This window comes from Chamaea fasciata, unplaced genomic scaffold, assembly GCF_029207755.1.
Source record: "Chamaea fasciata isolate MVZ Bird 193981 ecotype frontalis unplaced genomic scaffold, bChaFas1.0.hap1 SCAF_13, whole genome shotgun sequence".
In the NCBI taxonomy this organism is placed as follows: domain Eukaryota; kingdom Metazoa; phylum Chordata; class Aves; order Passeriformes; family Sylviidae; genus Chamaea; species Chamaea fasciata.
Genome location: NW_027094098.1, coordinates 3,951,309 through 3,966,167, shown reverse-complemented (window position 1 = coordinate 3,966,167; position 14,859 = coordinate 3,951,309). Strand labels below are relative to the sequence as shown.

At 43.0% G+C, this 14,859-nt stretch overlaps 1 protein-coding gene across 1 annotated transcript; it reads right to left on the bottom strand.

Annotated features, from left to right (window-relative positions):
• Positions 1-191: 191 nt before the first annotated feature.
• Positions 192-14,608, bottom strand: RAB43 (RAB43, member RAS oncogene family). The gene is made up of 3 exons (XM_066195181.1): positions 14,351-14,608; positions 6,727-6,910; positions 192-5,860 (listed from the first exon to the last, which is right to left on the bottom strand). Exons 1-3 carry the CDS (start codon positions 14,558-14,560, stop codon positions 5,607-5,609), a joined length of 648 nt encoding a protein of 215 aa, XP_066051278.1. The 5' UTR covers positions 14,561-14,608; the 3' UTR covers positions 192-5,606.
• Between the last annotated feature and the right edge of the window lie 251 nt (positions 14,609-14,859).

The window sequence follows — 14,859 nt, the reverse complement described above, 5'->3', positions numbered from 1 at the left end:
CAAATTCCGCACTCTGAGGAAGCAGCTCTAGAGCCTGGCCATGGCATTGACAACCCCTCTTTTGACACCTGAGGCTGTTACTGGAGCAGCAGACAATGCAAACCGAGTAACTCGATATTTGGCTCCTGCGGATCACAAATACCCATCTGCTGACGTTCAAATTAAAGAGCCAAGCAAAAAGAAAGGGGTGTTGCTTTGTTTAATTTACAGCACTTCAATAAAGTCCAGGATCTAAACGTTCCCCTGGGGAGGTACAGTTGTAACTACATTGTTCACACTTAATTGCAAGCACTGAAAAAGTTATTTGCACTTCTCCAACAATGAGCATTTTGGGTTGCATTCTTCATCTTCCAGACAGCTCTGCTGGAGAGTTTGCCAGCTGGGAACAATTGGAAGTGCATGCATTTCTGGAAGTGGTGGACAGTTGGGAGGATAAGGGGAAGTTAGTTCAGCACCATTTGTTTCATTAAGGGTACGTTAGGTCGTTATCTCGTGTAAAAGTAGACCATACACCACTGTAGGATAGGATACAGAATTTCTTCAAGTTGATTTTGTTTCTGATCATCTACCATGACAAGGTACATGCATAAAATAACAACCAAAGGTTTTAATTGCCAAATTTTGACTTTTAATTAAACCTTTTTAATGATACACAGTACAACGTATCCACTACTTTGCTAAAACTCAAAACAAAAGCAGGTTTCATGTTTAAAAATACTTTTCGTAATAAATTCATAAATAGATGAAGGTAAAGTATAAAAAATCATCGTAGTATGCAAGCTTGCTCCCTTGTCTCCTCGTATTCCAAATCATTTAAGTCAGTATTGTGGTAAGAAAGTTTAAAAGCAAAATAGTTACTGATGATTATAGACATGTACAGCCTGCATCTCTCGAAGAAACCTTAGAAAGCAACAGATTTGTCCTAGAAAAATGCAGAACCATTTTAACACTGTTATCACCCAAACCCTTCAAATAATTTTGGAATGCAGCGAGTGAATTCAATATGAATTCAATATGAATTAAGAGGTTTTTACCTTCCCCCCGGAGGTGTGTGTGAGCCAGACTGGCTGGGACGCTCCCTGCTCTGGAGCCGTGGGGTTTTCACCTGTCGGATCTCAGCGAGTGAGGCACAGAAGAGGGGAAAGCTGGCTGACAGCACAGAGCACATCTGCCTATCAGAAATCTAAACCAGAAACCTTTAAAAACAGTTACAATTCACCTTCTGCTCAGTACATGCCTGTGTCTCTATTTTCAGTCTGGTAGGCAGGACAGGGTCTGGTGTCCCCCTCTGTTTTGGGAATGGTTTCTGTGTCTCACACCATTCCAACACAGCCCTGTGAGGAATCCCTGATACTGCACCACCAACCCCTATTAGCAAAGTTATTCTCCTCGTCAATATTATCACTCTCTTAAGAAAGCATTTATTTTGTCAAGTATCAAACTACTTTTCACACTTTATCTATTTTCATATCATTTAAAAAGGGAAAAAACCTTACTTATGCACAGCATTGAAATAGGAAATGAACATGAAAAATGCAGAATAATCAGGATGCTCTGCCTTTCACATTAATGATTTTTTTTTTCCTCTGATAACTATTTCCCTTTAGTGCAAAACCACTTCCACACAAGTTTTGTGCTTTATTTGCAACGGTACCGAGATGCTTTTGAAGACTTTGGGAGGCATCTGTCTGCAGCTTTCATGTCTCTGGAAATTCAGCTCTTGGCTCACTTCTAAAAAATGTCTTCAAGTTTTCAAGACAAGTTTGCATGCCATGTCCAAAGGATAATTTTCCAAACCCTTGTTTTTACATATGATAATCTAGGCACCCAAAAGGAGCAAGAGCTCCACTTTTGGTGAAGTTCTTGGAAATCTATCAGTATTATGATAGGAAAGCTATGGGTGGTTTTTAGCTGGGCTTCATTTAGATTTTTGCCCCTGAAAAACCTGCTTTCCAGTCCAGTGAGAGTAAGAAAATCATCAGGGCTTTTCCCCTGTTCTTGAGTATTCTCATTTTTCTCAAATTTTGCTTTGCAAAGCAAACGTTAGCAGGTTTCTGGGCCACCATTTATTTGGTTTTATATTTACATAATTATAAATATTTGTCCAAGTTCCATCCGTGATGATGGAACTGGATGAGAAACTGGAGATAAAATTAGCTTAAAATCAATACAAAGGGTAACAAAGACTCCTGGGAACCACATTGTGCTGATGGTTTCATTTCAGTATTTGCCTCTGCTATTCCACTCCCAAGTGCTACAAGGCAGAGATCAATGTCCCCTCCTGTGCTTTTGTAATATTTTTGCACACTTTGGTGCTGCCAAAAAGAAATGATAAATACTAATGCAAATACGTGAGCAGCCAAGGGGATCTGCCTAAAAGCAATTACTGCACCATAGTCTTGTTAATGTTCAACTGGCAGTAAACAGATTTCTTGGCAAATGTTTATGCTGTGAACTCTGAACAAGCACTACTGAATTATTCACCTGATGTACATCAGTGCCCACTTACACCCTGGGAGTTGAAACTCAGGTTTTTACCCGTAAGTCACACGTTTATTGCTCCTCACTCTCTTCACCCAGGTATCCTTTTGGCTGCAATAGGATTAATGGAGTTAAACCAACAGTCTTCCTAATGCCTGAATTCCATAGCTCCCAGGTTTGAGAAAGTCTTCAGCAGGGCAGTGAAAAGCTCTAAATTTACTGTTTATTTCTGGTCAAGAAGCTCCCAGCCTAGTGGGCAGTGAACAAAGGAAGGGTTTGGTAATGAAAATAAATTTTAACTACTGACAGTCCAAGCACCACCAGCTGCTAACCTAAAAAATAAACCAGGTCTTCAGGTTTCTTCTGAATAAAAAATGAACCAGGTCTTCTTCTATTTCTTTTGTTCAGTTAGGAGGGCATGCAAACTTTTACTCCACTTGTTACAACATGGAAGAGCCAAGAGTTAAAAGACAAAACTCATTTAAAGCCACGGTTTTAGTTTTCTGCAGGAAACTGAAAACTAATTGGAATTGGTGCCTTCATTTGAAGTACAGCAAACCAATCACTGTATTGAACATTTTCTGAGTGAACCAGGCTGACCTGCAGACAGAGCCTCACCCTTCAAGCCTAGTTTAAGAGATACATCCCTGCAAACTATAATGAGAAGTGTAGTGCCTGGTCTAATTCTACTTCTTCACTAAACAAACCTCAAAACGAAGAAAATGGATCAGTAATTCCTCAGTCCTTCATCTACTGTAAAAACACAATCATTCAATGGCTGCACTGAAAGCAGGATTTATGTTCATTTTGCTTCTTGTTCCAGTTTTAAGTTAAGGTACTATGTAAACTGTGGATTTCAGTCTGAGAAGTAGCAACACTGTTCTTAAATGCATCTGGATTTTTCTCAGCATGAAAATAATTTGGCACTAATCCTGCAGGTAATGGGGGCTGAGCTCATCTGGGGGTCCCTGTTCAAACAGGAGTGCAGGACCACGACCTACAGATATAAACTGGAACAGACAGAAAGTCAAATATTTGCAAATATTCTGTACCTTAAGGATCTCACCAGGAGGAAAAGCAGTCACCAGCACTGAGTTTTAGCCTGGACTGTCTTCACAGTTTCTCCTGAGAGCAGAATATAGAGAATACACCAACAACTCTAGGGTATGGAAAATTCCCATTTTCATCCCCATTCCCAATTTCAAATCCCCAAATGTCGAGCAGGACATTTATTGCCTCCTGTCTTTGGAAGTAGGAATATCCTGGAAAATTGTCCAAAAACACTACCAAGTCCTGCAGCTCAGCCTGCCCTTCTGTAGAAAATGTCAGAATCGTGAAAATTGTAATAGCTGAAAAAATTTAAGGCCTTTTCATTCTCACAACTATAAAATTTGAAAACTAACCCCTTAGATAGAAGCAAACAGGCTACAAAGCACGCATTACTCCTCCATTATCTACCTCACAGTTTAAAAAACCAGAAAGAGGAGAAACTGGTTTAATATTTGCTACAGGAAGATGAAGAGTATTAAAATTGGTATCTATTAGCCCTTTCCTAAATCGTCCTAATTTTCATGACACTGGATATGTTGGATGACTAAACTGGTGCAGCCCTAGTCTCAAAACAGTTCAAGTCCTTTTTGATCTGGATTTTTCAGAGACAAGTGACTTCAAGTGAGTGCTTTTTGAAATGTAACTCCTTCAAATTATCAGGATTGCCATCCCTGAACACATTTGCTTTATAAAATATTGCTGCTCCTGCTCTCTTTGCAAATCCACTTTTGTAAGGTGCCTGAAGTGTAAATGCAGAGGAATCCATCAGTACCTCAGCTACCTCTGTAAGATACTCTACAGAGCTGCATCTGAAAGAACTGGATAATGAAATCTATTTCTCTTTATGTAGACTTTTGATCCACTATGAAAGCTTTTTTCCTGCTGAGTGTTTTAAAGAAATGAAAAGCAACTGGTAACTTGCGCTAGGGAGAGGGGAACATTTGGGTACAAAGGGAATTTGGGGGGGAATCACTCAAAAAGCCACTGGTTTCTCACAACCAAGAAGCAGCAATCATGCAGTTCTCAGCTATTTTGAGGTCTTCTTCCCCATTATATGCCCATGTAGCATTTAAAGAGATGGTTTAAAAAAGCAAAACCAATAAAAAATCAAATCCACTCATGCCACTTATGCACTCTGGTACCATAACATCAAATGTTTGACCAGAATGAACCCTGTATTTGACCATTAGGCACACGGCAAGCGATCTTGGCTACAGTCAGCTCAAGGTTTCTCCAGTTCCTGTTTCCAGCGGTGCAGGTCTTGACTTGGGGAATGAAATGATGAGACCTGAGGGCAAAATTTCAGTGATGCTTCCACTTGAAAAATGGAGCTATCACTGTGCAAACAACAGGCAAGTGAAATGCATCTTCCCTCTCCTCAAGGCTGTTTTAAATCACCACCCTGGTCCAATCCTGCTTGTGACAGAGCTCAGGCTGGTTTTGCTTTGTGTTAAAACACTAACTTCAAATGAGAACAAAACCTGAGAGAAGCTCCCTTACCTGGGCCTGTTCCAACAGCAACCAGCAACTCATGTGCCCTAGGACAGGTGACTGCTGTTTGGTCCTGTAATCAAAACTATGGCTATTATGACCCTTGAAATACCATTATCAAAGCACTGACACTTTCTGGTCACTAGTGGAGTGCTGAGGATTTGAAGAGACACTGTCAAGATTGCCTATTCCAAAAGTGACCTCCTTTCCCACCAGTCCCATCCTAAATGCTCAGACCTTTGGGTTTGCATCAGCCTCTTCCCCAGCCAAACGTCTTCCCACCCCAAAATACCAAGTTCAGAGTAGTTTCCTCCATTTTTTCGTAACTCGCATGAAGGTTACAGAAAATAAAATGGTGGGGACAGATGCTGAGTAAGTTTTTCAGAGGGTTTGACTTTTAGGACTACCTCTCCAAAGTCCCTTTTTAAAAATAAGACACCGAAGCAAACAGGATTGTGTGTCTAACTTCTACAAAATTGCTGGTTTCACAGGAGGAGGAGGAGAATATGGCTACCATGCTACTCAGCATTAGGGTGAAGCACCATCTAAATTCCAGTAAAGTTAGGGATATCAGCTAGCTCTTATCAGCAACCACACCCCCAGCCTTCCACAACGTCTTTGCTGTCAAGCTTGATGCTGTCAGTGTTCTTCTCACTGAACATGGGCCCTCCATGCCTCATCATCAGCTCCGTGGCCATCTTCACAAAAGCCTCCTCCACGTTGCTGGAGTCCTTGGCAGAGGTCTCTATGGCACAGATGATGTTGTCATAGTGTTCAGCCAGGCTCTGAGCTTCCTCCAGCTGAACCTCTCTAAGGTCACTTAGGTCAGACTTGTTTCCTGGAAGGAAAGAAAACAACAGAGCCATTGATCACGGCTTGTTTGTGTCACAGGAAGGGCTTGGCAGGAGGTTCTTGGGTTTCCCAAGGAAGCTGAAGAATTTCCATTCTGTAGATTTTCAAAATGTGGCTGAAAAGGCCCCAGCCAACCTGACTCTGGCCTTGGTTGGACTGGTAATCTCCCCAGCCCTTTCCAACCTGCATTTCTGTGTTACCCATAAAGAACAGAAAAAGTAACTGAACAGTGGTGTCTGCAGACCTTAACAGAGGAGAATTGGCTAGAAATTGAAGTTAAAAACCATCCTGTGAAATCAGCAGCTCTCTGCTGATTCCTAGGGAAATCCAGAATGGTACTGCTGTTGTATCAGCAGCTCTCCAGGCCCCAAGAGCCACATCTGAGTCCAAAACATTTGGGCTGGAAAGCAGAACGCCTACCAAAGGACTGGCAAACTCTGATTGCCCCAGAGTCCTTCCAAAATTACCTGTCTCCTGAATCGTCCGTGTGTGTGTGTGTTGCAACTCACCACAACACACCAGCTTGCTACGATGGAGCTTCCCTGGGCCCTGGAAACCTGAAGATCTTTATGAGGAAATGCAATGCAATGAGATGCAATGAAATGCAGTGACGTGAAATGATGTGACTCCACAGCAGCTGTGCCTCAGAACTGGGAAATCCTGGGCACCCCAGTTCTCTATTAAATGAGATGCAAAGGTCTCAGAGCTGTCTATTCCTTAACAGAAGTCAATCAAAGCAAAGCAAATCAGCTCTTTAGGTAAACTTTTCAGTCGGGTCTATTGCACACACCTTAACTTTGCAGAAACAAAACCTGTGTGCACATCGAACGAGCCCTGAGACTCCCCACTCACCAATGAGTAACTGCACGATGTTGGAGCCGGCGTACTTCCTGACATCCTCGATCCAGCGAGGGATGGAGAGGAAGGAGCCCTTCTTGCTGATGTCGTAGGCCAGGATGGCCCCGTTGGCGCTGCGGTAGTAACTCTGCGTGATGGTCCTGAACCTCTCCTGGCCTGCTGTGTCCCAGATCTGCAGCTGAGGGGACAGCACAGCGTGAGACACGGCGACACACACAGCAGCTGCTCTCCTCAACCGAGAGAGAGGACTCGAGCCAAGGGCCTTGACCCAAATCTCCTGTATGCTGGAATTCTGAAAGCTGAAAATTTGGGTTTTAGTACACAGTAATGTATATGGGGCAATATGGAGGATTTAGGGTGTTGTCTAAGTCCTTCTTCATGGTTTCAGGTGTTTTTTTTCTAATTGGTTGAAGAAGGTCCACATTGCAGGCCTTGGGTGGTCAATTATTGGGTTAAAAGTGTAAATAATACTCATTGGGTGATTAGAGCTTAAATAACCTTGGAAAGAGTTAGATCCATCCATTTTACCTCGGTTTCTAACTTGCTAGTTAGAGCTCACAACTCATGAGGCTGTACTATAGATAAGAATTAATAAACATTGAGTCCAAACAGAAACCGTGACTCCTGTGTGTTAATCCTGGCTCTAACACAAAGTAAAGAAGATAAAAACCTCACACGTGTATGTGCAATACATTCTAGCCGTGTTTATCTAGCCTTTTGTTCATGGTCTAAGGATGAGAATATTTGCTTGAGAACCTTGATATAAGCAGATATATAATAATTACATATATAGATGTGTGTAATCTATGCTTGGCTGCTCAAAGTTTGTACCTGCATCAGATGGGACCCTGGTTTTCTGCCAGTGAGCTCCTTCTGTGGCAGATTTTGGAATCCTCTGGTGTGCCCAGCCCTACCCCTTTGTCACCCTCTGCAGCAGAGGCAGCAGAACAAGGTGCCAGCCCGCAGCCAAGGCCACCTGGTGTGTCACTGAAAGCACAGGTGAGCTTTGGCTACCACATCACCTGTGCTTCTGCCAGTTCTGTCACAAAGGCAGGAACAAAGGGAGCAGGATGTGGTCACACAATCTGAGAGCACCGATGCTGTTTCAGAAGGAAATATGAGACGATGAAAAGAATATAGATAAAAGAGTGTGTAAACAAAGTGCCAGCAATCCTAGGTTTCAATAAAATCAGGCAAGGATCTGGCCAGTCTAAATCACCCGTCCTTTTCTGGGTGGTAAAACAGACATTACATCTGGACAGGAAGAAGAAACGCTTGATTTATGAACTTTTGCCTAAATCCAGCAGCACAAGAGTGATGAATTTAGTATTAGAGTTTGACTTCCCAGAACTAGATGTTCCAGAGGAAGAAACCAAATAATTCAGAGTGGACAAACACAATATCCTGCTCGTAGGGAATTTCTTTGTAAATCTTGCTGTTTTATAGGTTGTCTAATGTCCTGGAACATGATGGCTTATATTCCAGGATCTTTTAATCTAAAGTAACTGTGGATGTTCTCATCCTCCATATAAATCTCTAATCCTTTCTGAATCTTCCAAAGCTCTTGGCTTCAATATACAGTCACTCTGAAACTAAAGAATTTCCTTTTATAAATCTATATTCTGTTGCACTTTCACTTCTCCATCCCCAAATGATACATGAGAGACCAGAGCTTGTCTTTTTGTGCCATTCCTTATATCCTGCATCTCCACTGACACAGGACATAAGCAAACACCCTGGGGTTTTTAATCCTCCCATAGCACGGACCTTTTATTTATGGCTTCCCCCTTCTCTGAACCTCCTTATTTTAAAGAGTTGCCAACAACTCAACACAATGTGCCAGTGCTATTTTATACCAAATAACATGGAATCATTTCTCCTTTTACTTCTTTTGCACAGTAGTGTTTTGTTTGTATCTTCTGACTCTGCTGCATTTTTGAGCAGCAAATTTCACGTTGGAAAAGGTTGTGCTGATAAGATCTCATTTCCTGTGCTCAGCAAGCATTCAGATCCCAGCTGATATATGTACAGCTTACAGGGAATCAATCCAAGGAGAAAGGACTTCTCAGTTCTGGTAAGAGCATTCTCAGAGAAGGGGAAGGGACTGTAATGGACTCAGAAAACCACAAAGCAATGATTATTAATGGCACAGATAATGGTTCAGAGCAGTCAACAGCAATTACCAGAGACAAGGAAATTGGGGGCAGGTTTATGGACGATCTCGGCACCCAAGTCTCCCACCAGACCTCTGTGTTTGTTAAATCTCAACACTCGATTAGGTCAAGTGCTAGAAAAGGCTAATGATGATTACTCAACTCTTGGGAAGGGCCTGAGGGATACTGTGCATACAAACAAACTGGAAACATCTGAATTAAAAAATGAAATTGTTTCCACTCACACTTTTCATGTGGTGTGAATAAAAGTGCAGAGTGACTGAGCTGAAAACAACTCCCCCCCCCCGGTCTGGAAGCTTGAAAACCTTGCCTTGTCACATCGTTTGTAATTTGAATAATGTCATGTCATTAGGAATACACACCACAGACCCAGCAAGGAAGTATTAGGAACCAGATCACTTAATGTAAAGCAAGGGGTATTTCTAAAGGAAAAATACAGCTAGTTTGCTTGACAGCATCTTTAGGAAATGCCAAGAAAAATATTTCCATGTAACATTAATCAGTCTGATACGTGGTTAAAAATATAAGTATAAATTAGTTTTAATTTATAATGACTAAATTATAAATTCATTTATAATTACTAAATAATTATTTAAAAATACCAGTTCTGATGCTAACTAAACACTACTTTCTCCAGCGTGTCTACAGAGATATATTTCACAGAATTCTACTGAAAGAGAACCATGACAACTATACAAAAATACCAATCACAACTATAACTTTCACCAGCTTCTCCACAGTACAAGTTTTACACAGTATTTCTGTTAAACTATATTTACTGTAACTCTTGACAAAAAATAACAATTGAAAACTCTTGGGGAAAAAAAAAGTAGTCTTAGTATTTCTCATTCCAAAGTCCCTCAGTTTAAGTTAAAATTTAAATACCAAAAGAACTGTACTAGCTGCAGTTTTTTAAAAAAGACATGCTCGTGTATTCTTTCAGATTGTGCAAGTGTATGACATATGTTGTAAATGACACAAAGTTCTTAATTATTTATTTCCTTGATTTAAGTGCATCAGCCACGTCTGTCACTCAGTAACCTCTTAAAGCAGTTCCTGATTTTGTAATTACTTTGGCAACTCCTTTGGTGGGAGAAAGACAGAGAGAAGTCGAAATTGCTGCAGAATTGTGCTGAATTCATTTAAAACCACTAATTAAAAACACCTCTGAAATCAGAGATTGGGGGCAGGCCTTCAGGGGAACCAGTGCTAGGAACAAAAAAGACCAGGGTAAAGAACAGGGAATAAATACTCACTGTTCACAAGGAATATGGCAGAATAAAGGAGCCACCTTTCTCCTGCTGATTGTTTCACTACTGAATGCTCATTTCCTCACAAAAGCTGATTATTTTTATCTGCTCTTAGCTTTGAACTTTTTGGACAGCCACGCTCTTCATGGTGGCACATAAAGGACAGTGAGAGACAGCGGAAAAAAATCTGAAACAAGGAGTGTTTCAACTGGAAAACAGAAGGTGGTGAAATTCATGGAGGTTCTCTGGAAGATCATTCTGGGATGTCTGCTAAGAAAGCAGATTTTGAACTACAGAGACAGACAAAATGTTGAAGATGGTGAGTGACAGGTTGGCCAAAGAGCACAGGAAATATTCACTATCCAACGGGCCAATGTGGCTGCTTCTAGCATTGATAAACATATTGTTTATCAGAGGTGAATGCTTAACAGATGGCCCCCAGACACATTCAATAATTTCTCCCTCCCTCACTTCCTATATAATGTATTAAGTACTTTCCTGATTCTTCTAAAGTATCTCAGGAGTTCAGGTGTACTTCTGCCTGTGGAGCAGCAGAAATAATGACTGAGCACATCCTCCAGCTGACGCCTTCCTTTACAAAAATAGAAACGTCACTTTTGCAGCAATATTCCGAAAAATTTCCCAGCAGTGAAATACTGGACCTAAAGACTGTGCTAAATGAATCCTAACCAACTGTGTCTGAATCCTGTCATCTCAAATGGCAAACAATAATATACATTCCTGCAGGCTGGCAAATCACAACACTCGCTCCTAAAAACATTTATTGAAACAGCCCTGCAACTTAATCCACGCGGTTTTTGCCAAAAGCAACATCTCTGTGGCAGCGTATTTCAATTTAAAGTGATATTCATAGGCAGAAGAGTCAGGACAAACTGCTCCATTCAAGTGTTTCCCTACACAACTCTCAGAGAATGAGGAATCCCTCTTTTCTGGGAATGCAGTATTCCCACTTGCTCCAGGTTATGAGTGTCAAAGGAGCTGACAGAGAGCTACATTTTCCTCTGGATATCAAAGAATATTGCTTCCAATAGCTCCGCTTTTATCTGTGCAGCAAAGTTATTAAATCCCCAGCCAGGAGACAGGCCAGTTAACAAGTCCCAACTTTGTGTTACTGGCAATTCGGCCAGATCATGACACAAAAATCCATTTTGGGCCATTCTGAAAGGAATACAGTTCACAGCCAGGAGGCCTGAACCAAAGCCAGTAATCTTGATAACATATGGGCTGAAAAAGCTTGTAAATGAAGAAGTGCAATGGTACATAAAGAAGTGTTTGTTGTAAAAGGAATGTGTTTTCAACTGTTCTTCTCTCCTGCTACTTTCTTAAAAGTTATGCTGAGGGAGAAAAAAACCATGGCATAGAGGAAAAAATACTTTATGTAAGACACACTGAAATGACAGCATAAAGTAGACATTAAAGACAATTAATCAGCTCACAGGAGGTAATTCATCAAAAGAAAAAGACTGTTATTATTACTAACCATGATTTATGGACTTGGACTTAAGAATGTCCTTGCCTATCATTATGTAAAATCTTAGTTCCAGCATTTTATAAATCTCTTTTCTTGCAGTGACATAACAGTTATAAAACGTTTTTGTTCTGTTTGCCAGGTTTTTTTTTCTATCACTCAAAGAACAAGTAATTATTTTATCAATAGGACTTTAATCACCATGCATTAAGTGATTAACACCACTTTTAAACACTTTTGGGTGATTAACAAGACCAACTTTTGGGCACTGCAGTCTGTACTCTAGGATTTAGCCAGCCAGGAAGGAGGTCTTTTAGAGAAAGCAGTATGCCACAATTTCAAACAGCATGTACCAGAACATTTCTTGAAATGAAGACAGCCTGCAGACATTTCATAAAGCTGATTTCTTTTTATATGAAGTGTAGTCAGCTTCAGCAGCAGTGTATGGAACACCACGTGAGGCACTTGAAAGAATACAGCTTCAAGGTGCAAGGAAAGCCTCAAGTTTCATAAATAATTTAAAAAAAGAAGTTATATCAGCACCTTAACCTTCAGTATTCCAACAGGCATCTTTTCCCTTATCCAAAAAACCCCCGACACATCAAAGGAAAGTGAGACCTAAAATCCTTGGGTTCTAAATGTTACAGAAATATTATGTAACTGTGACGGGAACATTTGAAGCTTGGAACAGAATGGGGCACATTTAACCTTAAATTGTTTGTTTCAATCTCAAAATAAGTGTTGGGTTGCCATACTGCCCTTAGCCAGACTAAAAATGAAGTTGAGGCCACTGGGGAGGTGGAACAAGTAGCGTTCAAGAGCTCCCTGGTTCCTTTGGTTTTTTTTAGACACTTTGTTTTAAAGAAACTTCTAAAGATGAGCCTCTAAAACATTGTAAACACAGGATTTTTTTCATTCCTTCACCGTTTGCTAAATAGGCAACAATATTGTCTTGAGGAGCATAAACCCCCAAGGAAATCAAAGCAGCAGACAATTACCTGGCCTGCTTTTGGAAGGCAAGAAGTGCAAACAGCGTGTGTAAGGGAGCTCAAAAAACACTTTATTTCCTGCTTCCAAGAGCATGCTGAGCAAACCTAAGGCACGTTAGATGGGCTGCTGTGAAATCTCAATCTGACTGGAAAAGTCTGATTTAAACTTCACACACACTCCACACTTCCACAGACCAGACAAAAAAACACCTCTTCAAGCAAATGCTTTCATATTCAGCCTGTGTCCCTGACTCAGCAGCTGACAAAAGTCTCCGTAAGGTAAATCAGCAAGAGTGTTGGATTAATTTCCCTAAAATAATACTTAAAACACTTCTTCAATATGTGCATTCCTCATTTTTTTTTTCCCCACGTGGAAATACAGAACAACCCAAAGAAAAAGAAAGCTTCAAGACCTCTCCCTTCCTTACTTGTTTTTCGTAGAACACTTCGAAGTAACACGCGGGTTTTGTTACAGACAGGCTGTACCAGGAATACTCAGGTGAAAGTAGTGACAGTGTGAAAAAGCACACCTAGGAAGCTTGGCTGATTTCCTGGGGGACTCCAGGCACCAGGAACAGACACATTCGTCACTTTCTATGTGCCCGGCATTTAAATGCGGGCAGGTTTCAACCTTAAAGGAGAAGCCCACTCCTCACTTGCCACGAAGTGTGGAAAGGCACCGACAGCTCAGAGAGAAAACCCCAGTTTCCTTCTCAGCTCCCCAGCCCCAGCCAGACGTGACAGGGAAAGGTGTGATACTCACAGGAAAATAAACACTGCTAAATAAACAAGCAGGGTGTGGAACCGCAAATCCCTCTCTGTTCCTAAAAAACAGAGGCTTCATTTCTTCTGTTTTCTGCAGCTTTCTCACCCTAATATTCTGCTCACCGAGAGAAAAAAAACCAAAAAAACACAACAGAGGACTCTGACACCTACTTTGGTAAGCACAGGCCGAAACTTACCGGCATCCCTGTAACTGTGTGTCACCAAAAGCTTTACAATCCCAGCATCTTTCTGCAGGCGGTGCCTGAATTAAATGCTTTTTAGTCTAACTGGGGGTAAGGGTAGTTGTCCGACCCCATTCTGGGGGGGCTGGTGAAGGGATTGATCCCAGTTTGCAGGATCTACTATAAACCGCAGACGCTTTAAACGTTTTCTCCCCACTGTTTACTTGCGCTCCTGTGCTCAGAGGGGGAGCCCAGCCTAAGGAATCCGTGCCACCGAGAATCTGAGGACAGATCCACCGGCTACACGTCCTGGGCTCTCTCTAACCCCAACAACCAGCTGATTGCCTCCAGCACACTAAAAAAAAAAAAAAAAAAAAAAAAAAAAAAAAAAAAAAAGCAAGCAGATGTCAAATTTAGAGTGTATTGGTTCTATAAAGAAGAACCGTAAAAACGGCACTTCCTGTGACACCATGTAAACCGTGTCTTAAGATAATAACACGCCTAATTTAAGAGCCTTCTCTCAATCTGCCAGTTCCACATCCCTTTCTGGAAACACGACAGCCCAGCTGAGCTTTCCTCTGCCCTGTAAACACCCCGCGGCCAGCAGGCAGCCCGAGGGAAGGAAGAGGCAAGCCCGAGGCAGCCTGAACGAGGTTTTCTTTGCCCCGGGGCTCCTGGCGGAACCGGGCCGGCCCCGCAGGCGCTGCCCCGGCGGCCCCGGCTGAGGGCAGGGCTCGGAGCCGGCCCGGCCGGGCCCAGCGCCGCTCACCTTCACCCGCTTGCCCTGGATCTCCAGGCTCTTCATCGTGAAGTCCACGCCGATGGTGCTGCCCTGGCGCTCGGAGAAGGCCCCGGTCTTGAAGCGCTGCACCAGGCAGGTCTTGCCCACGCTGGCGTCGCCGATCAGCACCAGCTTGAAGAGGAAGTCGTAGCTCTCCTCGGCCTCGGGGCCGGCGCCCAGCGCGGCCGCTCCGGGCATGGCGGGGCGCGCTACGGCCGAGGGCAGCCGGCTCTGCTCTGCGCAGCGCCCGCCGCCCCACCGCGCCGGGACCGCCCGGGACCGCCTCAGGACCGCCCCGCTTCAGCGCCGGCACCGCCCGGGACCGCCCGGGACCGCCTCAGGACCGCCCGGGACCGCCTCAGGACCGCCCCGCTTCAGCGCCGGCACCGCCCGGGACCGCCCGGGACCGCCTCAGGACCGCCCGGGACCGCCTCAGGACCGCCCCGCTTCAGCGCCGGCACCGCCCGGGACCGCCCGGGACCGCCTCAGGACCGCCC

Excerpts from the sequence above, each read along its gene's own strand:
- RAB43 (XM_066195181.1), bottom strand. The coding sequence starts at position 14,560 with ATGCCCGGAGCGGCCGCGCTGGGCGCCGGCCCCGAGGCCGAGGAGAGC. Across the intron at positions 6,911-14,350 it reads TCCAGGGCAAGCGGGTGAAG|CTGCAGATCTGGGACACAGC; the intron begins GTGAGCGGCGCT and ends CTGTCCCCTCAG. Across the intron at positions 5,861-6,726 it reads CATCGTGCAGTTACTCATTG|GAAACAAGTCTGACCTAAGT; the intron begins GTGAGTGGGGAG and ends CTTTCCTTCCAG.